The 26,763-nt window shown below is 34.1% G+C and overlaps 4 protein-coding genes across 5 annotated transcripts; 3 read left to right on the forward strand and 1 right to left on the reverse strand.

Moving 5' to 3' along the window:
* Positions 1-584: 584 nt before the first annotated feature.
* Positions 585-1,939, forward strand: LOC116403241. Its single transcript, XM_031883843.1, has 2 exons — positions 585-1,167; positions 1,254-1,939. Exons 1-2 carry the CDS (start codon positions 709-711, stop codon positions 1,593-1,595), a joined length of 801 nt encoding a protein of 266 aa, XP_031739703.1. The 5' UTR covers positions 585-708; the 3' UTR covers positions 1,596-1,939.
* Positions 1,940-4,793: 2,854 nt separating this feature from the next.
* On the forward strand, positions 4,794-13,756 carry LOC101218375 (pentatricopeptide repeat-containing protein At4g33170). The gene is made up of 7 exons (XM_011656114.2): positions 4,794-5,105; positions 5,834-6,715; positions 7,267-7,717; positions 7,809-7,879; positions 7,970-8,094; positions 8,527-8,827; positions 10,656-13,756. The coding sequence occupies exons 2-7, from the start codon at positions 5,930-5,932 to the stop codon at positions 13,650-13,652; spliced, it is 4,731 nt and encodes a 1,576-aa protein (XP_011654416.1). The 5' UTR covers positions 4,794-5,105; positions 5,834-5,929; the 3' UTR covers positions 13,653-13,756.
* Positions 13,757-14,607: 851 nt separating this feature from the next.
* Positions 14,608-21,693, forward strand: LOC101218609 (DNA cross-link repair 1A protein). 2 transcript variants are annotated; one of them, XM_004141391.3, is made up of 11 exons: positions 14,608-15,535; positions 15,866-16,033; positions 16,684-17,079; positions 17,334-17,397; positions 18,505-18,722; positions 18,826-18,939; positions 19,372-19,477; positions 19,606-19,817; positions 20,519-20,622; positions 21,109-21,286; positions 21,383-21,693. In XM_004141391.3, exons 1-10 carry the CDS (start codon positions 14,741-14,743, stop codon positions 21,254-21,256), a joined length of 2,325 nt encoding a protein of 774 aa, XP_004141439.1. In that variant the 5' UTR covers positions 14,608-14,740; the 3' UTR covers positions 21,257-21,286; positions 21,383-21,693. The 2 variants fall into 2 exon arrangements, with proteins under 2 accessions (XP_004141439.1, XP_011654208.1); XM_011655906.2 differs by having other exon boundaries at positions 21,109-21,693.
* Positions 21,694-24,117: 2,424 nt separating this feature from the next.
* Positions 24,118-25,067, reverse strand: LOC101218849 (ethylene-responsive transcription factor ERF017). Its single transcript, XM_004141392.3, has one exon. It carries the CDS (start codon positions 24,966-24,968, stop codon positions 24,408-24,410), a length of 561 nt encoding a protein of 186 aa, XP_004141440.1. The 5' UTR covers positions 24,969-25,067; the 3' UTR covers positions 24,118-24,407.
* Between the last annotated feature and the right edge of the window lie 1,696 nt (positions 25,068-26,763).

Below are 26,763 nucleotides of genomic sequence, written 5' to 3' on the forward strand. Positions count from 1 at the left end.
GCGACGTCGTCTTCGTATTGACTGGTTGGGAAGGGTCCACAGTTGATTCGCGCATTCTTTGAGATGCTATTGCACGACCAAATGGGCTGCATGTTCCTCAGGGTAATCAAATGTTTTATGCCTCCAACATATACTTCCTACAACGTCAATCAAATTAGTTCGATCTGACGCATTCGTAACAGGTTATTACTATCTATGCGACGCCAGATATCCCAATGCAGAGAGATTTCTAGCTCCCTATAGAGGACAAAGATACCACTTGCAAGAGTGGCGGGGAGCGGGAAATGCCCCTGCCACCGCGAAAGAGTACTTCAACATGAAACATTATGCCGCTAGGAATGTTATTGAACGAGCGTTCGGGTTGTTAAAGGGTCGATGGGCAATCCTTCGCGACAAGTCTTACTATCCCGTGCAAATTCAATGTCAAACAATTCTAGCATGTTGCCTACTACACAATCTCATCAACCGCGAGATGACGAATGTCGGTTTCGTTGACGACGTTGACGAAGGAGACTCCACCTACCCCACGATTGGAGGTGATGACATTCAATTTGTTGATAACTCAAACGAATGGACGCAGTGAAGGGATGATTTGGCCGCAAAGATGTTCAATGAATGGCAGTTGCGTAACGAATAGGCTTTCGTGTCCATTTAGTATTCATGTATTTGTATTTAGTTAGTATTGGGTGTGTCTTTCTATACGCTTGAATGTATGCATGCAATATAAAAAACGAATTTGACAATTTTGCCTTCTTGTGTATTTTAATAATTATTCCTTCATGTTTATTGAAGGTACTTAAACAAATGCATGGTTGTATGATTGTCAGTATGACAAGTTCATCACGTGTTCCTAAGAATGTATGGACGAAGGAGGAGGAGGCAACCCTTGTCGAGTCTATGGTGGAGTTGGTGTTTGCTGGTGGATGGAAGTCAGACAATGACACATTCAGACCTGGGTATCTGGCACAACTTCTGCGAATGATGGCCGCGAAGTTGTCGGGATGCAATGTACATGCGACCACAGTGATAGACTGTCGCATAAAGACGTTGAAGCGCTCATACCAGGCAATCGCAGAAATGTGCGGCCCGTCATGCAGTGGATTTGGTTGGAATGACGATGCGAAATGCATCGTTGCTGAGAAGGAGTTGTTTGACAACTGGGTCAGGGTATGTGAAAAGTATAATTGTACACTGATATAATTTTTACTTCAATATGAAACAAGTCTAGTATTTGAATTTTCTTTTCTATGCAGAGTCATCCCGCAACGAATGGGCTGCTAAATAAGCATTTTTCATATTACGACGAGTTGGCGTATCTATTCGGGAAAGATCGTGCAACGGGGGCCCATGCAGAGACCTTTGCCGATGTCGGATCCAACGTTCCTCCTGGGCTTGAGGAATTTCCTCACGTTGATCTCAATGATTTGAAAATTCCTTCCATGTCCAGCCATAGGTTTAACATGTCACAAGACGACATCGCACGACCAGGTCGAGGAACCGATAGTAGGACGACTTCAAGCGGCTCGAAGCGTAGGCGGGGAGGCAAACTTCGGAAACAACTGATGTCGTTAAGGATGCCATGCTCTTCAAACTGACCAGCTGAGACTCATTGCAGAGTGGCCGTGGTTGGCACTGGAGGATGAAAGTAGAGTCCGTATAGAGGTGGTTCACGCATTGCGTGCCATACCTCAGCTCAGTAGGTTGGACATGATGCAATGTAATCAAATACTAATGAACAATTTAACGGACATGAAGGGTTTCCTCGAACTGTCAAATGAGGAGAAACTTGACTACTGCACGATGCTCATACGAGGGGCTAGCTGATTGTTTGTTTTACTTGCACGAAGTATTGTTATGTTTTATGTTTATGTCTGTACCTGTTAACTGCTTTTGATTGGTGTTTTCTAATGATATTGCTAGTCATTTGTTTTTGTTTTCATATATTTGAACTAGTAAAATGAATTTGACGTAATTTAATTTTCATTTTCAAAATTTCCAAATAATTCACTTTAACCATTGGATTTTAAATATAAATTTCCTAAAAAAAATTAATTAAATAATAAATATATCATATCACCATCAATACAACACTTCCTCAAAACACATCTTATCATAACCCTACCCACATAACCCTACTCCCAAACACATCTTATCATAAAACTATCATAACACTACTCACATAACCCTTCCCCCAAACAACTTTTATCATAAAACTAGTTTTATCATAACCCTAACCCTTCCATAACCCAACCCTTCTCCCAAACGGTCCTTTAATGTTTTAATGACATGTATTACATATACTCATCATAATTATTTCTCATTCATGTTCCTGTAGCCATAAACAACTTTAATACATAATCAATATTATTTCAAACATAACGTAATATTTACCACATAAGATATGAATATTTAAATAAAAAAACATAAACAAATTGACATAAGAACCTTTCAATAATCAAATATACACTGAATTTATATATGTTATTTAGTATATATACCTCATATTATATACAATAATACCCTATACATAATTCCTGCAGAATTTGTATTTAAATTTTTTGTTTGTAGAATAAATATTATTAAAACAGTAGTAAACGACATGATCATACATACATATTTTTCCTTTATAAATATATTTGATTACATTATACTTTAATATATCCGCAATCTACAATAGTTATGTTTTATGTTTTAGTATATATATATACCTCATATTATATACAATAATACTATATACTGACATATAGTTCTATTATTTTTTTTGATAAGATGGCCGTTCTTTTTCAACATTGAATTCTTAATAAACTCTATAATGTATCACATTCAAAACTAAATTTTCATTTGTTTGCCTATTTAATCGAATATTTAAAATATACCTAATATACCAAATGTTTCATATCTTTTGAATATAATCTAAATTATACCTAATATACCGAATGTTTCATTTGTTTTGAATATATATAATATTAAGCACAAAATTTCTAGCTAGATTATGTCGGATAAGTTTTGTATTTTTTGGCCATCGAAAGTTTTTTTCTTCACCGCCGAAATCTCAATAAACCCTAAAACGTATCACATTCAAAACTACATTTTCATTTGATTGACTATTTAATTGAATATCTAAAATATATCTAATATACCTAATGTTTCATATGTGTTGAATATATACAATACTAACATCGAAATTTTTAACTAGAATATGTTCGAGAAGTTTTTTATTTGTCGACCGTCGACTATCTTCTTCTTCACCTCCGAACTCTCTAAAATTTCGAAGTAAAAATCGTAATTCACGTTAGAAGGAGTAAACAACTGTTTTCTAAAATTGTTTACCACTCGTATCCGTGTTTATCATTAATAAAATACGAAATTTTGTTATATTTTATAAATATTCTCAACGGTTATTTATAAACTATTTTTTAGAAAAGCAACACACTATGTGTAAAAAAAAAACCCATTTTCCAATTAGACAAAAAAAAGCCAAATATTTATACTCTAAATGTTTGTTAATCAACTTTTTATGTAATATAGCAAAGTGTATAAAATTCTCTATAGTCTATATATTATTATTCTTTTTTATAGTTAAAAGTAGATTTTTTTTAATGCACAAGAATTCTCCATTAGTTTAGTGTAAATAAATGCGTAGAGAACAAATATAAAAATAAATAAAATAGGTGTAAAGATTATTAGTTATTAAATAATTAAAAAGAAGAACAAGTGGATGCTTTGTTTTGTTGGAGAATAGAAAGCTTTCCTCAAATCACAAACTTGTGCTTATCTCTTTAGTTTTTTAACCAACTTATTTTCTTTTATAAAACAAATCAAGCTCAATTCATTTTTCAATTTTAGAAAACTATTACATACTTGAGGACTAAATATAATATAGATTTGTTTCTAAACCTTAGATTTTGTTATATTTTAAATGGTTCTCAAACTTTAAATTGTAAAGTCAGTCTTCCATTTTGTGTGTATTTGCTCGAGTTTATTTTTTGTTAAACAATTTTTAATGAAAAAATTATATATAAATAAAAATTTCACACAAAAACTCATTTATAAATGTATCTTAAAGTTTCTTATTGGTTTCCACGAACCATTCAAGGGTCAAAAAATAAAAAAATAGTGAAATGATTTATTAGTTATCTTTTGTGAAGAGATCAACCAATAACTAATTTTGAGTTACAATGGTATATTTCTAAAATTTTAGTTTACCGTTTTTAGCGTTTAAACCATTAAATTGATATATGGAGTATATTTTATTATAATCACTTCCACTAACACGTTATTTACTCTTTCAATTGATATAATTATAAAGCAAAGGTTAAAAGCCACCAATTTATTTTAAAGCATATAAATAATTTTTTAAACACTAAAGGGCTGTTTGACCATCAGATTATGAAGTTAGCTCACTCCATGTTTTTCCCAAAGATTATCACAATACTAAGATTAGATACTATTATACTTTTTTCCTTATTTTTTCTATTCTTCACTCACTCCTCTCTTTCACCATTTCTCACCCATCATCTCTCATATGCGTCACTATTACTCACTCCCTCATTTCACTATTCCTTACTTTTCCAACACGTAGATTATAATAACTAAAATTATAATAATCTGCACTCCAAAGATAAATTATAATAACTCATAAACTATTATAAACGTATATTATAATAACTCACTTCACGTTTCTAGAAAGTCAATTCAAAATAGGCGCGAGAAAGAAAAACTTAGAAGTAAAGTAGTGAGGAAATGATATTTTAAGAATTTAACCTAATTAAAAGAAGAAGGTCAAATTGAGTGGCGAGGGGCTTAATCGTCATTTTGAAATTTATATTTTTGTGGTGGTGGTGGTGCTTCTTGCTGGTATTAGCCAAAGAGGGTTTCTCCTACAGAAGAAGAAGAAGAAGAGGGAGAGAGGGAGAGAGGGAGAGAGGGAGAGGGAGAGGAGTCGAATTTCTGAAAGTTCATAGAACACTGAAGAGAGAAAGAGAGAAATACTCTGAAAGAAGTTTGTAATTGAAGATAAAATTTGAGTCTTTTATCTTTAATTCTTTACCCTTCTGACTTCATCCGATCCGTTTCCATGGATCCCTTCGATTTGTTTCGTAAAGGTATACATCAGTATATTCTTTTTATAGCTTGTCTTTCTAATCCATCGATTTAATTTTAGGTCGTCGATGTGTACAGTAGCAATATAATTCTGTACCTAATTTGGGTATTTCTGTAATCGATTTCTTGCATTGAATTTACTGAGATCTCTTTAATTTGGGTGTGTAGTTACGAGATTCTGATTCTTGTTAAGCTTATCTGGGTTTGGTTATCTCAGTTATATAAAGTTTGGTAATTTATGTTTATGGTCAGGTTCAGATTATCAGGTCCACAGGTAGTTTTCTTCTTTCTCTTGTTGTTATTCTCCTTTTGAACTTTTTTTGGTTGTACAAATGTTGCCTTTTCATTTACATTAATTGTAATAAATGTTTTTGGTTTATGTTCATGTAGCTAGTACTTAGCTCACTTGAAGTGTTTCTGATAACATGACGTGTAAGGAAAATTCATGAGCCGAATGGTTATTTTATCTGATTTCTACTAGATAAGACTATAAATTTATAGTTTAAATGATATGGGTTAGTTTTATTATGAAGTGTCCACTGTCCTTGTTGCAGTGGGATGATTTTTAGTGGATAATTCATACAGTTTCTACATGGAGGTTTATTGAATAACTGGAGTTCTTTTTCTTTTTAGATTAGGAGTAAAGAAATTTAATGTCTTTTAAGATGGATGGAAATTAATTTATTTTGGTTTATTTGATTTACTAACTTGCCCGAATCATACTTTGCAGGTTTTGGTTGAGGCTACAAAAGCACGAGCTTTTTTCTACGAGAATTTTCTTTTTCCTTTCAAATACATGTGAGCATTCTATTTTGTGTTAGCTATAATGAATGTATCCAAGAAGGGAACGCAAACCAGCGAGGTAAAACTAAACATTGGAAGCAAGGTGACTGCTTTGAATCCCAATGCTGCTGAGTTTATTCCCTTTGCCCTCAGAGCATCTCCAGTTGGAAGTAGTAGTGCACCAGATTTGACAGAAAGATTTTCTTCTGGAACATTAGGAAAGGCTGTTCTAGATCGGACCGAGTCATCTGTATCAAATAATTCTGATGATGAGGCCCGTCAATTCTGGAGGCATCAGCTCCCTGATGATATCACACCTGATTTCAAGTCAATGGGAGAAGATGAGAACCTATCTCTTGGAAATATTTCGTTGGCAGGCTTATCCTTGCACGATGACAGTGAAGCCTCTTTATTCGCTGCTACTACTGGCAATGACTATTTGTTGAACGATCAGCAGGATTCAAATTTAAATCATTTTAATGGCAGCCAATTTGCTGAAAAGTTCAGATTCTCAACTGCTTCTTACGGAGAGGATCCATCTTCAGCCAGTCTTTTCCAAATTTCAAATAAGCCTTGGCAGAAGCCAGTTCTGAACAGTAATGTACTGGTTGGCAATGAGCGGCAACTTCCTTATCACGGAAACTCTGGGAGGGGATTGGCCATGGATATCTTGAGTGAGCAAACAACTATTGATGAAAGTGATACTCTGAACCCCGTTGAGTTCTTGGCTCTACAGTTCCCTGGTTTTGCTGCTGAAAGCCTTGCAGAAGTTTATTTTGCCAACGGAGGTGACTTAAACCTGACTGTTGAGATGCTCACTCAATTAGAGGTAAGTTGACTTTTGAAAAATGTGTAAATTAAGTAACATTTTAAATCAATTTGAGTTAAGTTGATTTTTCAAGGCATCAGGTGGAAGTAGCACTTCATCTCCGTTATCTTCAAAACATTTTAACATCTTGGTTTCTCTCTTCCTTTTAACATATACATATGTTTTGACATCGAACAACTCATTTTCCACTCAATAGTTTGGAGGGGAAGTTAATTTCAGTCTCACAACTTCCGATGGTTATTTCTTGTTATTAAAAAAAATATCATATAAGAAGGTCTGCAAATGACTGTTATAGTGATATAACTTTGTGATAGAGTTGAACCTATCAAGTTGCTTCACAGAATAGGAGTGATCATTTTTCTGATGACTCGTACATTGTTTGAACTGTTTGATCTGTATGGTATGCTTTTGCTTTATTAAGAACCTTGTCTTCCTTGTCGTATGAAGAATTTGCCAGCCAGTTTTCGTGATCAACATTATGCTCTCTTTATCTTTTGTGTCGCTGCATTTACAACTCAATAGTTATCATACTGTACTTTTTTAAACTGTAGCTTCAAGTTGATGGTGGGATAAGTCAAAATCTGAATTCCAAGACAATGTCTGCCCCCAATCTTAGTGCAATGGAATTTCCTGCACTTGCAGTGTCAGGTGGTCAAAATGGTCATCCAAAATTTGATGGGGCTGATCTTCAACAAAGTACCAATCCTTATCTTTCTTCTGATAAGGATGGCATGCTTTTCTTCAAGTCCAGCACCGGTCCATCTAGAGGTGCTACTGATTTTGCTTCCACTGTCAGGAAATTGGCATCTCAGGATTCTGGTATGTGGAAGTACAATGGAAACGGTTCTGCTGATGACTCTATTGGCTCGAGTAGAAGTTCTCATATGTTAACTAGCAAGTACACTGCTGGTGGACATGGGAAAGACACCTATAGTGAGAGGTTGCTACACCGTGGTTCAGCTCGGGCTGCTCCAGTTTGGCTTGAAACAGGCGAAGCAGTTGGTAATTGCTTAGTTGTTGCAATTTATTTTCTGTGTTGATGTGATTTGGGATGAAATTATGAATGTCTGCTTAAACATTATTAACTTGGCAGCAAGCATGTATTCTGAGCAGCGTGAAGATGCACGTGATCATGCACGCCTGCGAAATGCATATTTTGAACAGGTGTGTTAGAGTGGCTGTTGATTCTCTTCTTTGTCCTTCCCCCACTCAAATCTAGCTCAGGTAATTGCTCTTTTTTATCTTTCAAAATAGGCACGACAAGCGTACCTCATTGGTAATAAGGCTCTAGCAAAGGAACTAAGTGTAAAGGGACAGTTACATAATATGCACATGAAGGCAGCTCATGGAAGGGCCCAAGAATCTATTTATCGGCAGAGGTTTGTTTCCCTTTGCTGCTTTTGTCTAGACTCAAACAAGGTTGATTCAGGTGAAATTTCATGGTTAATTTTGATTTTCTATTATAGTATTGCCATTCTTGCAACTCTGAACTCAAAGGTAAAATGTAGAAGTGTATCAATATATTTCTTGTAGAACCTATATCTTTGGTTACTTGGACTGAATCATCCTATTGTTCTGGCATGGCTTTTGATCCTTCAAAGAACGGTTCAAAGAGCGATGGCACACTTTTCTTAAGACATTCACCGCGACTACAGGAATTTCCTGAATTTCTTGATAACTGGCTAAATATTTCTACGGCCTTGAACTGGGTCTGTTCTATAGGTTGTGCAATTGTGTCCTTGAGTTCTACAACTACCTTAACATTTATTTTTCTGTTCTGCTGCTTGTTGTTGTGGACACTATTTCTTCAGGAATCATTTAGGTGGAGACAATCAAGGAAATGGAAGGGGGCACGAACGTATGATTGACCTGCACGGACTGCATGTCAGCGAAGCTATTCACGTCCTGAAGCATGAACTGAGTGTGCTGAGGAGTACTGCCAGGGCCTCTGGACAACGTCTACAGGTTTATATTTGTGTTGGAACAGGACACCACACTCGAGGCTCCCGCACTCCTGCTAGACTTCCAGTGGCTGTACAGAGATATTTGATCGAAGAGGAAGGACTCGACTTTAGCGAACCACAACCAGGACTGCTTAGAGTTGTGATTTATTGAGCCATGGAGGAAGGAGAGAAGCACAGGGAAGTCTAGGAGTTTTTTTTCTTTTCTTTTTGACTAAAAAAAAAAGCCATGAAATCATACTTGTGATAGTCAGCATTGTTGTTGTACCGTAAATGGTTAGAGGTGGGAAAAAAGGGATTATTCAGGCCAAAACAGAAAAAGAGAAAAAAGAAAAAAGAAAAAAGAGAGAGAAAAAAAAAAGGAACAAAAGAGAGAATTAGGAGAGGAAAATGAAGGGAAAGATGAAGAAGGTGAAAAGTAAGTAGAATTGTATCAAGTTTAAGCGGTTGACAGGGGTTTAACATTTTTTAGCCCTGAATCGGCAATCTCTTTGCAGCTACTTTGTTTCATTAGGTTTTACTTTGTACCTTAAATTTTTGTCAGTTCTTTACATAGCTTCTTCTTTTTACTTTGCATCTCTTTCTTATTCTTAGATATATGTATAAAATTCATATTAGAATGTAATTCATCAAAAATCATGTTTCGAACTGATTCATCAACCACGATTTTCAACATAACAAGTATAGACTATACTGATGTCAAATTTCTGTGTGATTGGGGAGTATCTGGTTTTGGGCTCCTCCATGGGAACAGGAAATTGAACTTCTAGTTTCATAAGTATAAAAAAGTAAGTGGTGTTTGGAGGTTGGTAAGGTAAAGGTTTTGAACTCGAATTTGTAATATAAAATTTATTATCTATTCATCTTTCTCGCTATTATCAAGCTTTATAATCTCGTTTTTGTTTCCTATTTGATCGCCTTTCTAATACTCCTATGATTCTTAGAATTAGTATATTACGGAGCAAAAGAATGTCTATTTAAAATATCACTTTACAATTATTTATTTATTGGCTAAACTCATTTATTGGTTTTGAGTTTAGTTTGTAACTATCAAAATTTGTCAAAAGTTTACTGTACTGACAAATTTTGTATGGTTGTATGGTTGTTAAAACCAGTTTTAAAATTTTAAATTTTGTATTTTTGTTAAAACCAATTAAAAAAAAGTAGAAGAATGGTTAGTGAAAAAAGTTGTAAAACTATATAGAAGAATGGTTAGTGAAAAAAAGTTGTAAAACTATTTATAAAATATACTAAAAGAAAAGAAATGTTGGATGAATTGGGTCTTTGCAAATATTTATATCTTATACCAAATTGTATGAGAAAACAAAATTTTGTCATAGTTTACAAATATTTTTTAATTTATTTTGTTATTTTAAAAAATGTTCATAAATAATTTTAATATTTTACTATTTTTTAAAACATTTATTTAAAATATCACTTTACAGTTATTTTAAAATAATGTAATGCAATTTATCGGTTTAATTATCGATAATTAACATGATAAACCACTTTCTAAAATCGTAATATTGTACTATAAAGTAATTTAAATCGAAATGAAATGAGAAATTCATGACCAAATAAAAATTTGTATAAAAAATAGATCGTTTAAAATATACTTTCCCTCTCGAGTTCGATCGTCTCTCACTCTCTCTTTCGTTCAGCATCTTCGTTCTCCCATCACCGTCTCCAGCCATCTCCGATCGTCTAGCAAGTTGCGCCGTCGTTCTCCGTTTAGGCTGCGGTCTCTCTCTCTCGCCCTCAATCACAGTTGACCTTCTCTCTCTTCTCAGTGAATTGCTTCGGCCGCTGTGGTGAGCAGTTCATTATCAAGTGATTCGATTGAATGAAGCTTCACCTCTCTTTAAAGAATGGAGTTTGGGCCTTTTAATCGCAGCGAGGCGATTGGGTTGCAATGGTGGAATGTTCATCATTCCAGGATTTTGACGTTTGGAGGTGGGAATTGAATTTGTTGCATTTAGAAAATGCTTTTGCGAGCCCATCTCAAAGTGCCCTCTATCTCCTCTCGTACGAGTTTCGCTTGCCCGTTTCTACTTTTTTGCCGATTCTCCTCTCTGTCATCTTCCTCTTCTCAATGGTTCTCTCTTCTTCGCTCCGCCATTGCCATGGCCGATTTGAAGCTCGGGAAGCGAGCTCATGCACGTATCGTTACCTCCGGCGACCTCCCTGATCGTTATCTGACGAACAATCTAATCACTATGTATTCTAAATGTGGGTCTCTCTGTTCTGCCCGCCAGGTGTTTGATAAAAGTTCTGATCGTGATCTCGTAACATGGAACTCCATTTTGGCTGCCTATGCCCAGTTTGCTGATTCCAGTTACGAGAATGTTCTTGAGGGCTTTCGCCTCTTTGGGCTTCTACGCGAGTTTGGTTTTTCAATAACTCGACTTACTTTGGCGCCATTGTTGAAGCTTTGTTTACTGTCTGGCTTTGTGCAGGTATCCGAGACTGTTCATGGATATGCTGTTAAAATTGGTTTTGAATTGGACCTGTTTGTTTCAGGGGCTCTTGTGAATATATACTGCAAATATGGCCTGGTTGGTCAAGCTCGTTTACTGTTCGATAAAATGCCTGAAAGGGATGCTGTGCTATGGAATGTAATGCTCAAGGCTTATGTTGAGAATAGTTTTCAGGATGAAGCTCTTCGGTTCTTCTCTGCCTTTCATCGAAGTGGGTTTTTTCCAGATTTCTCAAACTTACATTGTGTTATCGGTGGCGTTAACAGTGACGTTTCTAATAACAGAAAGAGGCACGCGGAGCAGGTTAAGGCGTACGCAATGAAAATGTTTCCCTTCGACCAAGGTTCAAATATATTTGCTTGGAACAAGAAGTTAACTGAGTTTCTTCATGCCGGCCAAATTGTAGCAGCCATCGATTGTTTTAAGACTCTGTTAAGATCAACAATAGGACATGATAGTGTAACTTTAGTCATAATTTTATCTGCAGCTGTTGGCGCGGATGATCTTGATCTGGGGGAACAAATACATGCACTGGTTATAAAATCAAGTTTTGCTCCAGTAGTTCCTGTTTCAAATAGTCTCATGAACATGTACTCGAAGGCAGGGGTTGTTTATGCTGCAGAAAAGACGTTCATTAACTCGCCGGAATTGGATCTTATTTCGTGGAACACAATGATATCCAGTTATGCCCAGAATAATCTTGAAATGGAGGCAATTTGCACATTTAGAGATCTATTGCGTGATGGCCTGAAACCGGATCAATTTACCTTGGCTAGTGTTTTAAGAGCTTGCTCCACAGGGGATGAAGGAGAGTATTTCACTCTCGGCTCACAGGTTCATGTCTATGCCATAAAATGTGGTATTATTAATGACAGTTTTGTATCAACGGCACTTATTGACTTGTACTCGAAGGGCGGAAAAATGGACGAGGCTGAGTTTCTGTTGCATGGCAAGTATGATTTTGATTTGGCTTCTTGGAATGCAATTATGTTTGGGTACATAAAGAGTAACAAAAGTAGAAAGGCATTGGAACATTTTAGTCTGATGCATGAAATGGGGATACCGATTGACGAAATCACGCTGGCAACTGCAATTAAAGCTTCTGGTTGCTTGATCAATTTAAAGCAAGGGAAACAAATTCAAGCTTATGCAATCAAGCTTGGATTCAACAATGATTTATGGGTCAGTAGTGGCGTTCTGGATATGTACATCAAATGTGGAGACATGCCAAATGCTCTTGAATTGTTTGGGGAAATTAGCAGACCCGACGAGGTTGCTTGGACGACTATGATCTCAGGATACATCGAAAATGGAGATGAGGATCATGCTCTTTCTGTGTACCATTTAATGAGGGTCTCTGGGGTTCAACCTGATGAATATACCTTTGCTACCCTCATCAAAGCTAGTTCTTGTCTAACCGCTCTTGAACAAGGAAAACAGATTCATGCTAATGTTGTTAAGTTGGATTATTCATTGGACCATTTTGTTGGTACTTCCCTAGTTGACATGTACTGCAAATGTGGCAGCGTTCAAGATGCCTATCGTGTATTCAGGAAGATGGATGTGCGGAAAGTTGTCTTCTGGAATGCCATGTTGTTAGGTTTAGCCCAACATGGCCATGTTGATGAGGCCCTGAATCTTTTTAGAACTATGCAATCAAATGGGATTCAGCCTGACAAAGTTACTTTTATTGGAGTTCTTTCTGCTTGTAGCCATTCTGGTTTGTTTTCTGAAGCCTACAAGTATTTTGATGCAATGTTCAAAACATATGGGATTACACCAGAGATCGAGCATTACTCATGTCTGGTGGATGCACTTGGCCGAGCAGGACGCATTCAAGAGGCTGAAAACGTAATAGCATCGATGCCATTTAAAGCTTCCGCCTCGATGTATAGGGCATTGCTTGGTGCTTGCAGGACTAAAGGGGATGCAGAAACAGCAAAACGTGTTGCTGACAAACTCCTGGCCTTGGATCCATCCGACTCGTCTGCTTATGTCCTCTTATCCAACATATATGCTGCTTCCAGACAATGGGACGATGTTACTGATGCTAGAAACATGATGAAGCTGAAAAATGTTAAGAAGGACCCGGGTTTTAGTTGGATCGACGTGAAAAACAAAGTGCATTTATTCGTGGTGGACGATCGATCACACCCACAAGCTAGTCTAATATATGAGAAAATCGAGGACCTAATGAAAAGAATAAGAGAAGAAGGATCTTATGTTCCAGACACTGACTTTACATTACTTGACGTTGAAGAAGAGGAAAAAGAACGTGCTCTCTACTATCATAGTGAGAAACTCGCGATAGCTTTCGGGCTGATCAGCACGCCTCCCTCGGCAACCATTCGTGTGATAAAAAACCTAAGGGTTTGCGGTGATTGCCACAGTGCCATAAAATGTATCTCAAAACTCACTCAGAGGGAGATTGTTTTAAGGGATGCAAACAGATTCCATCACTTCAGGAATGGAACTTGTTCCTGTGGTGATTATTGGTAGTATCAATTGTCAAGATCAAATTATTTACATTTGTTTTTTCGACAACTATCGAGATCTTTGATTGTTGGTTGTCAATGCAAGCATCGCCCATTGTTTAGTGATGATTTTGATGAGCATCTAACAAATGATGACTGACGAGTATAATACATTGCTATCAGTATCTATTTATTTAATAACAAAATCATACGAAGAAAAATTCTATAGCATTATTGTGTGAAAATATTGCAGTTTCTGAATTTCTATAATATATTATTGATACTTTTAAGTAAAATTGAGGTATGATTGTATTCTACTATGACTCTCGGAACCACAACCATAGCATTTGGATTTTGAAAATAAGAAAAGTATTGAGCGCGAAGTATATAATAAAATAAAATAAAATCATACCTTTCTCAACAAAAGAGAAAATCACTACCATGCTTCTACTCATGATACAAAAAAAAAAAAGAAGAAAAAAAAAAACAATCCGTATCTTTGTTAGTCTATGCATGCCCAAGAGTAGGGATGACAATGGGGTGAGACGAGTCAGGAATACACTCTTCGTCTCGTCTCCCGTAGAAAAGTTTCTTAACCATTTCCATCCCATTCTCCATTTGGGAGAGCGGATCATAATTAAAAATCTCATTTTAGTCATTGCAAGAGAAAATCTCCCTCCTTCTATTTTTATTTTTAAATAAATAGTAATAATTATTGTTTTTTCTTACTTAAATGATTAATTAAAAAACACTTTAGCATTTTATTATAAATTTAATATACAATTAAAAGCTATTGTATTAGCTACATATGATGTACTTATAATGTCATAAATAATATTATATGCATATGTGTGTTTATATTAATGAATCTTCTCCCCATCCGCAACCGGCAAAACAATTAAATCCCCGGTTTGATACCATACCGAGTCAAACCGGGGTTTATCCGGCCCGATAAGTCTACAAAATTGGCTCTAAATCTAAATTTCCCTCTTTTTCCTTTGCGCCATTATTTCAAAACTCTGTGTTCCAAAACCCTCTCTTCTTCGAGTTCTTCCACCTTCCCTTTGCCCACAATTCAATTTCATCTTCACTGCTTCTTATTGCTCCGCCCTCATGCCCCTCACCAACGACGACGCTCACCGCCGTCACCACTCATCTCAATTCCAAATACCTACTAACGCCGGCGATGAAGACGATTTTCTTCCTTCTACCCAGACACTCCTCTCCTCGCGATCGCAAAAACCCCTCGCGACCTCCGACTTATCCCTTCACATTTCCACTCCCAAGAGGCCGAGGCGTTCTACTCAGACGGCCACCGGTAAGGAAAATGTGCCCTCTATAACATATCGCGATGTTGGATTTAAGCGCCAAAAAAATGGCGCTGTTGCTTTGGATGATGGTGAGGTATTCGGAGCTTCGGATATTGATTTGGGTTGTAGTTTGGATTTGATACAGCCGAGTATTGTTGGCTGCAGTTACGAAACTCATGATGTAAACTCGGGAGAGGAGATAGTTGATGGGGATGATAAGTTTTCTGGTGCGATCGATGAGTGTAAAGGGTCGAAGGGAAAGGGGGGCTACCTGGTCAATTCGATTGAATCTAGGTTAGTGAATTCGAGAGTAGATTATGATATTGGGGTCAGTGGCAGTGGAGATGACAAGGTGAGCGGTGATGATTTTGAGTCGGATACAGAGCTAGATTTGTTGCTCAATCTGCATTCGGAACTGGATGAGGAAGATGGTATTAATAGAGAGGGATTTGGTATAGAGGCAACGGATTTTATGTTGGATGAAGAAGGTCTGATTCAATGTCCTCTTTGTGGGGTTGATATTTCTGATCTTAGTGACGAGCAACGTCTTGTTCATACCAATGATTGTATTGACAAAGTGGACGCCGAAGCTCAAAATGTGAGTCCAAATAACTTATTCACTTTACAAGTCTGAACTGTTATTTTTCTCTTTAAAATCTTGAAGTAAATGCAATTGGGTGTCTATATGTAATCGTATATTGAATGTTATGCTTCTACCCCTGATGTAGATTTCTTCTTGCTTCAGCATTTTCCTGTTGTTTATCTACCTGCTTGCTACTAGTGTGAACTTCTGATATGGAGTTGTTGAAAATTTCAGTTTAAATGTTGAGATACTCGTCACTTAGGCTTCTTAATTGGCAATTGATTACGCTACGAGTTATCATATATTCATGTCATGATAATTTTGAATCTTAAATTTCTCTTGCAGGTTGCTCTCACCCCTGATAAAAAGCAAACTTCAGGTCCTCGACAGTCCGATAATTCCAAATTTTCAACTGTTCTCAAATGGTTGCATGATCTTGGTTTATCAAAGTATGAAGGCCTTTTTGTTAGGGAGGAGGTCGATTGGGACACGTTACAGTGGTTGACAGATGAGGTGTGCTTCTTCAAGTTTATGTGTATGAATTATTTTCCCTGAGATGTTCTGCATGGTTAAATTTTACTATTGTAGTAAGCAGCTAATTGCTGCTTTATGATAGTCATTCACTCATTATTAGAAATTAATTCATGTTAAAGTTCATCTACATATCAAAAGAAAGCTTATGAATTTATCAAATAGTGTTGTACAACTAGATATGATTATTTTAACAATACTAACGAAAGAACTATATTTTGTCCAAGCAAAAGATTTTCTGATGTTATTTCTATGGAGTGCGATAACCACATGATTAGAACATGTTAGTTTTTTTGAACATAATTTAGCGCGAGTGCATCAACGGCCTCGGTCAAGATAAGGAGGACATCTATGATAGTTTCTTTGATCGTATTTTTTTTCCTTATGATGTCCGAGTGTAAATGCACTATTTTTTTTCTATCACCTCTCTTTTGACCAGAAATCTTTTGTATCTCCTTTGATTTTGTATACTTCTGAAATTCATTTCTTAAAATAAAACATGTTGTTTTCCTTTTTTTCTTGTAGTTAAACTAATTTTTCATTTATTAGTTTCTTTTTCGGGGTGAATTTTCTCCTATTCACCCTGTCAATCTCTATTTTGATGCTGATTTTTGCAAATCTCTTCTTTGAAGGATCTCAATAATATGGGTATTACTGCCCTTGGCCCCCGAAGGAAGATCACACATGCTCTCTCTGAACTCAGAAAAGAATCTTCTTTGGTTGAAACTTCCACGAATTCACGTGCCTATTCTAGTACTGGGCAACAGAGTAACAATGGTTCAGATGGGCGTGAAGGATCAACCAATGGAACTAATAAAACACCTCCGAATAAGTTGATCACAGATTATTTCCCAGGCTTTGCCACTAATAAAAAAAATCCATGCAGCAGCTCTAGTGTTCAGAAAGATGTGGGGAAAAAAATACCCGATTCTCTTAACAAAGGTAAAACTGCAAAAAGAAATGTAAGAAATCGAAAGCTTGGGAATGTTCCAGTCTGGAGTTGTATACCAGGGACACCATTTAGAGTGGTGAGTTATTCTAATTTGATGAACAGTTGTTTGTTGTCCGTTAATGCTTTATTCGTTTTTATCTATATATATATATATTAATAGGAATTGGTTATATTGGTTTAACATGGGCGTTTGGTTGAGAAGGAAAATAAAGTTTTCTTTTATGGAGATCGTCTTCATTCCTGTTTAATACATGATATTACTACATGTTAAAAAGAATGGTTATATGTGAACATTTCACTGTTAAGTGCTGCATGTTGTTATATTTGCAGGATGCTTTTCGACATCTTAGAGGAGATTGTTTCCATTGGTTTCTTACCCACTTTCATATGGATCGTAAGTTAAAGTTACTCGTCTTTATTTTTCACTTTTGCATTTTAGTCTTAAGGTGAGTCAGAAGAAAAGGAAATTTGCTGAAGAAATCTTCCTTAATCGGTATTTCTCTTCATAGTTTAGTATGGGGATGTGTGTGAAACATATTTGAACTTTTCCATGATACTCTTTAAAAAAATAAGAACCTTAAATTTTATGTAGCACATAATCGTTTTAAGTGTTTACTGAAGTCTAAGAAGCATCATTCCTTGAAATATGAGAATTTTCTTTCTTCAAAAACTTAATTTTTCGAATAATTAGGCTAAAATTACATTTAAGAAGCAGAAATGAGATTTTTTAAATAACATTTATTTTTCTGTTTCTTTCCTTTCTATTGTTATGTACATGTTTAAAATATGAATCATGAAAACTTTATTTTGAGTAGTGTATCTATGCCCCATAGCCGCTTCACGCTGTACATTCTAATATGCCTGGTGTATTTGTGAGCTAAGCATGCTGCTTTTACAGTTTGACACCATTCTATTTTATCTAGTATTACTATTTATAATTTTGATTTGTTGCATGTGTTCAAATATCTGTAGTCATATTATCGTTAGGTGTTCACATTGTGTTCAAATATCTGTAGTCATATTTATAAGGGCTTGCTTTCTTGAGTACAATGAACTTTTGTTAATTTTTTATTTTTATAAAAGAATATCTTTGGTGAGGCGTTAATTTGTTTGTTTATTTGTTTTGGATTTTCTTCATAAACTATGAGATGTTACTATGCCTATACATTCACTATATTTCTAACTTTGATAAATTTGATTCTTTGACTATGCAAGAATGATTTTAGCTTCTTAAAATTGGTTGTCATGTGGCTGTTTGTTCTATCCACGTTGAGTATTACTCATGTGTCTCATTGCAATACATTAATGAGTTTTTCTCGTTAGATCTTTATATTTCAATCAGATATTGTCAATTGATTCCTTAATGTTTCCAAAAACTTTGAGATGGATATTTTCATTTAAAACTGCAAGTCTTATTGTGTAAAGACTAAAGAGATACACGATGTCCAATTTTTTATAAACGGATTGGCCTTTTTTCTGACAGAAACCTAATCTTACGCAGATTATCAAGGTTTGACGAAGTCATTTTGTCATGGAATGATTTATTGTTCAACTATAACAGCAAAGCTAGTAAACATGAAGATTGGAATTCCATGGGAAAGGTTACAAGTCTTACCCCTCGACCAAAAGATTAACATTGCCGGAGTAGATGTAACCTGTTTTGATGCTAATCATTGCCCTGGTTCAATAATCATACTCTTTGAACCACCCAATGGTAAGGTGTGGTCCAAATTAGCTTTCTTTATTCACATTCTAATTTCTAATCACTGACCATCCCTTTTCATATTCTAATTGGCGAACAACTTTTCTTCTCGTCATGCAGGCTGTTTTACATACGGGGGATTTCCGATTTTGTGAGCAAATGGGAGGCTTGTCGGTTTTTCAAACATGTCGTATCCATACCCTGGTCCTTGATACCACTTATTGTGATCCACAGGTAACTCTATTATTGGGGAATGAGGATTAGGTATACCACTTGCTTATTTCTATTTACTTAGCATACTCTCAAAAGAAATATTAGCTTGGGGTATGCTCAGAATTATAATGTTTAAGGCAAAACTATGCCTCTAATTCAAAGTCATTAACTGAAGATGTAGTGCGAGTTTATAAGTTAACAAGTTTATGGTCATTGCTTTAACCTTTAAGTAAATGGAGAATGTCCTATAGTAAATGCCTAATAAATGTTGACGTAATTGCTCAATTATATTCCCATTCATAAGTCTATATGGACTCGAATGTTAAATTCCCATTCATCGTACTTCTGTCCATGTTCCCAAAGGTCATTACGGGCGTAGAAATATGCTGCTGCCTTTTCATTTCTTACGATTATGATATCATTTAATTCCCTTTCATCGATTACTTGCTGCAGTATGATTTTCCAAAGCAGGAGACCGTTATACAATTTGTAATTGATGCCATTCAAGCCGAAGCTTTCAACCCTAAAACTCTTTTCCTGATTGGATGTTATACCATCGGTAAAATTTGGATTTAAATTTCAGTCTTAGCGTTTACTTCGTTTTCCAACTACATGGTCTGTATTTTCTTTTTCTTCTTTTTGTAGGTCATGGGATATACTCTTACCATTATGCTTTATTCCTAACAGGGAAGGAACGGCTTTTTTTGGAAGTTGCTCGTGTCCTGCGCAAGAAGGTCTATGTAACTGCCGCAAAGTTACGGATTTTGAAATGCTTGGGGTTCTCAGCGGAGGACATGAAGTGGTTTACAGTGAATGAGCGGGAAAGCCACATACATGTTGTACCTTTGTGGACACTTGCAAGCTTCAAACGACTGAAGCATGTATCGACTCAATATGCAGTGAGTAGTGCAATCTAATCCTCATTTTACTTGGATTTATAACGTCCTCATTTGCATGTTTCAAATGATTGCAATTCACTTACCTATTTGCATTGCACGTAATTACTATTGAGGTTTTGACCATCTTTAGTATACAGGATTTGCAGTCTTGACGTATTCTGATTTCTAGATGTGTGCTTTTTCTTGAGTCAGTTTTTACTTGCCACATATTATGGATTGTTTGTATAAACTATGGGGGATTTGTTACCCGAAAAGTTGACTTGTTATCTTCACTCATTGTTTAGTTCAAATAGTATATGGGCTCCACAACTAAAAGATATCCAGTTCATTCCATGTTAACTCCTTGCACCATAGGCTCCATGACTAAACAATTGTTCAGGCTCAACAGCACCCCTTACTTCAAACAATTTCGAAGAGTTAAAAAGGGTTTAATTCATGCATTTCTCAATCACCAAACTCTTGATGTTAGTAGAAAATGTCTGACAAAAGTTGTTGAAAATGTACAAACCTATCAAAATAATCGTACAACTAATGTAAATTTTATCCAACTACTTTTTGTTCTTTTCACTCTGGTTGTCTCAGCATGTCACAATATTTTTCACATGGTTCTGAGTTCAGAACAGTTTAAGGATGCACTTAATTTCACTTTAGTTTCTTCTGAAGTCGGAAGCCATTAGATTGGTTGATTTTGTTGTATCCAGAATCGATTCAGTCTTATAGTTGCTTTCTCTCCTACCGGCTGGGCACTTTCAAAAGGAAAGAAGAAATCTCCTGGGAGAAGGTGGCAGCAAGGTACAATTATAAGGTAATTTTCTAGAACTTGTTTCTAGATATGATGAAAGGTGTTTTCAGCATGCTTCACACAATAAATTTCTTGGATCTATTCGTTATTTGAGCTATTTCATTTGGTTAGTTCCGAGAATAGCCAAGTTTTTTGTGCAAACAGAAAATTATAACATGAAGTACTTTAAAAATATTAGGTTTGTTTATGTTGTTTTTAGAATCTCCAATACTTGAATCACATCATTTGGAAATAGTTTTTGAAAACAGAATTTATATTTGAAAAGTGAATTTGAGAAAACATAAAACAAAACTCATATTGCCTACCAAATCTAAAACAAAATCAAAGTAAACAATAATTAGTTAGCACTATGAGTTTCCATTTTTACTGCACTATCCAGTTCTTAAAGGTTCTGATATTGAACTTTAATGAGTTTGCATATTTATATCTAAACGATCAAACAAGAGTGTTCTGTTTGATAGGGTAATATAAAATTTCATTTATATACAGATATGAAGTGCCATATAGTGAGCATAGCAGCTTCTCAGAACTCAAGGATTTTGTAAAGCTCGTATCTCCAGCAAACATAATACCAAGTGTGAATAATCATGGACCTGACTCGGCCCGTGCCATGACCTCGCTATTATTGTCATCTTGATTCGTGGACGACCACACTCCTAATTAATGGGTACAATAAAACCATTAAAACTCTTTTGGCTCTTAATCAAATCTGCAGATTTCACCCATTCTATATAATCATCTCACATCAGTAAACTGCTTGTAGTGCTTAACCATGCCAATGTTGTTGGGTCCTAGTGGTCGTAATTGTATCCGAAATGCACCCGAAGGTCACTAATCTCTTGATCTGAGGTACGTTTAGATTGACTCGTATATTTATTTATATATAGTAGTTTAGAACCCTAGAAAAGAAAAAGAGAAAAAGGAAATCAGTTACTTTAGATGTACTTTGAATATTCTGTGTCACAATGGAAATTATAGATGTTATACGCTCTAATGTATTCATGTATTTTATTCATTTTTCATTTGATCTACTTTTGGCATCTCTTGGTTTATTATATTATTTACAAGTTAGCACATCTTTCATCTTCTTTGTTTGTTTGTTTTAATATTAGAATTTGAATTTTGCATTAATTATCTATTGAGCCTGGTGTGATATTATTTGTAGTCTCACAATTGACATAAGACTTTGACTAATTGCAATGTCTGTTTGAACTAAAAATTTTAATATAAGATTGCTTATTCTTCCGTGTATTATAGTTTTGGACTAACTAAACAAAACAAGAAATCAAACATAATTGAATTAGGGTTTGTTTGGAATATATAAACGAAACAATCTCAATTATTTAAATTCTTGTAATAATTGTGTACATTTGTAATGCATTCATTTTTGTGCATTCTCTTTTTAACACTCATCAAATAGATAATTTAAATATATATAGAATTTGTCACTTGATATCATTTAATTTGACAAATTGATGGAATATATTTGATGCATATAAGTATTTTTGCATGATCAATTATATATATTTGAAAAAACTACCATTTTAGCCTTCAAGTTTTATTCTTAAAAATGTATTTTTGAGAATAGATCCTATTTTAGTTCGTGAAGTTTTAAAATTAAGTTTAAAAGATGTTAGAAGTTTCTTTATTTGATTTTTTAAAAAATGGTATGATATTTAAATTTTGAAATCATTTTTGAGAGAATATGACTTTTGAGCCTTGTTCTTTTGATTTTAAATTATAACTATTTAAAATAAAACTTTAAAATTATTTGAAAGATCTTTCGAATTTATTTTAAAACTTTTAAGACTAAAAAGTAGTTTTTTAAAAAGAAAAATTGTAAAAAATAGAATTTTCTACAAAATATTTAGAAAATCAAATCAAGTGTATGAATATCGTCTTGTAGAAAGTGTAAATCAAATTAAGTGTATGAATATTGACTCGTAGAAAGTGTAAATCAAATTAAGTGTAAGAATATTATTTGGTAGGAAGTGTAAATAGTTTGTTAATTTCTATGTTGTTTTCAAAAAAACCTCTTTTTTAAACGTAGTAAAACTTGAAATTAAAAATGTATTTTCCCTATATTTTCGCCGATTTTTTTATAAAAAAAGTATGAGCATGACGTGAAGAAGCAATACATAATATTGTATTTAATAAGGGTAATCAATTAATTTCCACCGTAACCTTTTTGTGGCTCTTCCTTCCTTTAAAAAAGAGCGCACAATTTCAAAATAACATAGGAAATAACGGTCAAATCAAATTCTATTCACTACAGAGTAAGTCTTGAATTGATACTCTTATTATTGATTCAATATTTTGAACATAAGCTAATATTTATCTTTAAACAATCCTTCCAAGATGTGTTTCATAATATATTTATAAACTATATTATTTACTTTTAAACACGTTTTATGTTAAATTACAAATTTAATTTATGATATTTTGATAAAACGTTCGAACTGAGGGCATTTTAAGAGTTTTAAATAGCTTCAGCAACATAGATTTTTAGATATCGGGCATCTTCGTTTTACATATTTTTTTTCTTCTTTTTCTCTTTTTAAATATATTAATCTTTATTCTGCATTACATAATTAAATTTAAATTTGTTTTATAAAAAATCTTAAAATATGATATATTATTTTTGTTGCGAAAATAACATATAAAAAATAATATAAAATTTGTATCAGTTTACATATATATTAAAATTAATAATAATAAATTATATGTTATATAAGCTCCAATTATATCAAATTAATTCTAAACTTAAAAATGGCCGTAAGGACGTTCTTCAAATATTGTGTAAATTTAAACATTCTTTTAATATAAATTATATAAAGTAGTTCAAATATTTTAAAATATCTACAAAAAATATTCATACAAAACAAACATGGTGTAGTCTATAGATGTCAGACATTTATAATTCGATATGTATATAAGTTCATATACCTAATATTCTGATTATCTACGTTTAAAAAAAAAAACAAATCACGCCCCCCACACGTAACTTTAATAAGTTCAATTGTAATCCCTTTTCTATTTTGTTGACTTTAATACACAAATAAATGGTGGTTATTTGAGTCATGTTGGGTTGAAATTTGCCATATTATTATTATTGTTCCTTTTCATTTTTAATCAATAATGTCATATTGCATGTAGGGAATTTTTCAATACTATATGATTGCTTATTTAATATAGTCTTACTATCAATCTACACTAACCAACCAAAACATAAACATTACAAACATATATTACAAGTAAATAATGATCACTAATTACTCTTTTATAACTAGTAAAAGTTAAAATATTACGTTTGAGTTTTGTATTTTGATACAATTTTTTCAAATGTTTGATATATTTCCACATATTGAAGACCTAATTAAAAATGGTTCCATCATTTAATTATAATTAAAATACACTTGAGACAACAAGTAAGATAATAATAACTTTGGAACAAAGTAAAAACTAAACTAATTACAGTATGACATATGTATACATATCTCGAGTTGAAATCTTCACATCCAATTGGTATTAAGAAAAAAAAAATACTTATGTTTTTCTCTCTACATATATATGATTAAACAAAAGGAGACCCACTTAGCCCATTGTACATATGAATTATACCTTTGATACCAATCCACTGTACCAATTAAACAATTATTAATTAAACAACTTACTAATCTAACCCTAAGTAAAATTTGGTTAGCCAATTAGCCAACCATTTTTATTTTTCTTTGGGTAGGCTTTTCTCTTTCCTTTATGTATAATTTAATGGGTATAGGTTGATAGAGTTAATGATTATCAAAGTTCCATAGGAAATTAGGCTCATGACAAAAATGATTTCCACCATTGTTATCAAAATCCTCCTTCTCCATATTTTCATCTTGCACTCCAAAACTAATATCCCCACCATAAATCATTGCATTTCCACCAAACCCAAATTCCCAACCACCGTCCATCGTCATATCCCAATTATCCGGCCAAACGCCGCCGCCCTCAACCGTCACCCCTTCATCATGATTTCCCACTCCCTCTTCGCCGTGCTCCTCCGCGTACTTCGCGGCAGCCGCTTGAATCTCCTGAGCGGAAAGCCGGTCTCCACCGTCAATCTCCGGCGGACTGTCAGGAAAGTTAAACTTGGCTTGAGGACCACGCAGACAGAATTGAGCAGCGTCGAATGCACGCGCCGCCTTCTCGGGTTTGTCATAAGAACCCAACCAAATACGGTCACGGCTGTTGGGCAGGCGAATTTCGGAAACCCATTTGCCCCATTTTCTCCTACGTACGCCTTTGTACTTAGCCGACGACGTGTCGTTTGGTTCAGTAGTGGAGGAGTTAAGACGGTCCGCCATTATTAATGGGAAAGAAAACGATGTGTCGGAACCGAGGCTAAGGGGAGTTTCGGGTTTGGAAAACTGAGAAATGAAAAGCGATAGTGGTAAATGGAAGAAGGGATCATGGAGTTTAAATAGGAAATGGAAAAACAGAAAAAAACGAGTAAGAGATTTTGAAAAGAGAGAACTGAAGGAAGAAGACGACACTGTTGAGAAAAGAAACGCGGAACCATAAATTTTAAATAACCACGTGAGTTTTTTTTTCTTTAAATAATCATTATAAAGTATACTACACATCTTTACAATTTTATTTATTTCCTATTACTTTTCAAAAAACATTATGAATTAATACTTTTAAAATTTGTATTTATAACACACTTTCACAGCTCGAGTTTTCGTGTTCTTATTGTAAGCCATCATTAGAATTAGTCGTTAGTGTTGTGTCATATTGGAGGTGATCAACGTAGTTGATTATCCCAATTGATATATTGATGAAAAGTTTATTGTTTAGAGTTGATCATCAAATATCTCGTGATTGGTTGCATAAGGTGGCTATCAAAGTTGACCACTAGAAGTTTTAAGTTGGCCAGGGTCTTAAAGGTCGTCGTGAAAAAATAGTTATTATAGTTAGTGGTCAAAGTGGGTCATTAGAAGTATTGGTAATTATTCAATTGGTCGATGAAGTTAGTCTCTATACGTGCAAATCAGAGGTGGTTGACAAAGGATAGTATTGGCCAACAATAACCACAATAGAAGTGAAAGTAGAGACTTAAGTGATAATATTTTCGTAATTTTTATACATCATACAAGTCAGGGAGATAGATTAACTTTTAAATTACATAAATTTTGTTTTCTACATGTTCGTTTCAGAAAAATTGTCATGAATAGAAAAAAGATCAATTTATTTATAAAATATAGTAAAAAAAAAACTTTGTCCTAAAGAGAGTTTGATAAATTTTGTTGTATTTTGTAAATAGTTTCAATATTTTACTATTTTTTACAACGTCTCTCGATTTTAAATGTTTCCCTCGAACAACTTAATTCATAAACCCATTTTTTTAAAAAAGTATTTAAAAATATATCGACAAATACTTCATTACATAATCCTTTTATTCTTTTATGATTATTAAACAATATATTGAAAGTGGAGTTCATTATCTCTTTTAACTTTTCATTTTCATGAAAGGATTTTGGACTTTGACCGTTCTAAGAAAGGTGTGACGGTTTTGAAAAAGTAGAAGAAAAAATAAAGGTAACCAATGATGCGTTTATATGGTTGACATAAATAATGTAAATTATAAAATTGGTTACTTGCAAATATAAAATTATTTTTAAATAGCAAAATTTTAAAAATATTGCAAAATTAACTATCGAGAGAATTTGCTATATTTGTAATTTTTTAAAATGTTGTTATATATTTAATTATTATTTCTAAAATTGCTATTCATTATCATTACCTTATATGATTTTTTTTTGAAAAAATTTAATCTCTATATTATATTGACGAACATATTATATATAAAGATTATCTTTGTAAACCAATAAAGAGATGAAGAATAACCTTTTGGTAAGTAGATTATAACAATATATTAGGTTACCATGTTTTGTATTAAGAGTATGAATTATTTTAATCTAAGTTATAGTCGTATGTGTTTAGGTACATATTAAAAAAATGTATTGAAATTCTATTATTGTGAAAAAAGCAACGAAGTTGTTCTGCCAGTTGAACTAAGCTCATGTTGGCAAAAAAATTTCTTTTTAGTTCATAGGTTTTTATGAATACATATCCTTGTGTTTTAAAAATAAACATTTT

The sequence above is a fragment of the Cucumis sativus genome, chromosome 4 (assembly GCF_000004075.3).
Source record: "Cucumis sativus cultivar 9930 chromosome 4, Cucumber_9930_V3, whole genome shotgun sequence".
Classification (NCBI taxonomy): Eukaryota; Viridiplantae; Streptophyta; class Magnoliopsida; order Cucurbitales; family Cucurbitaceae; genus Cucumis; species Cucumis sativus.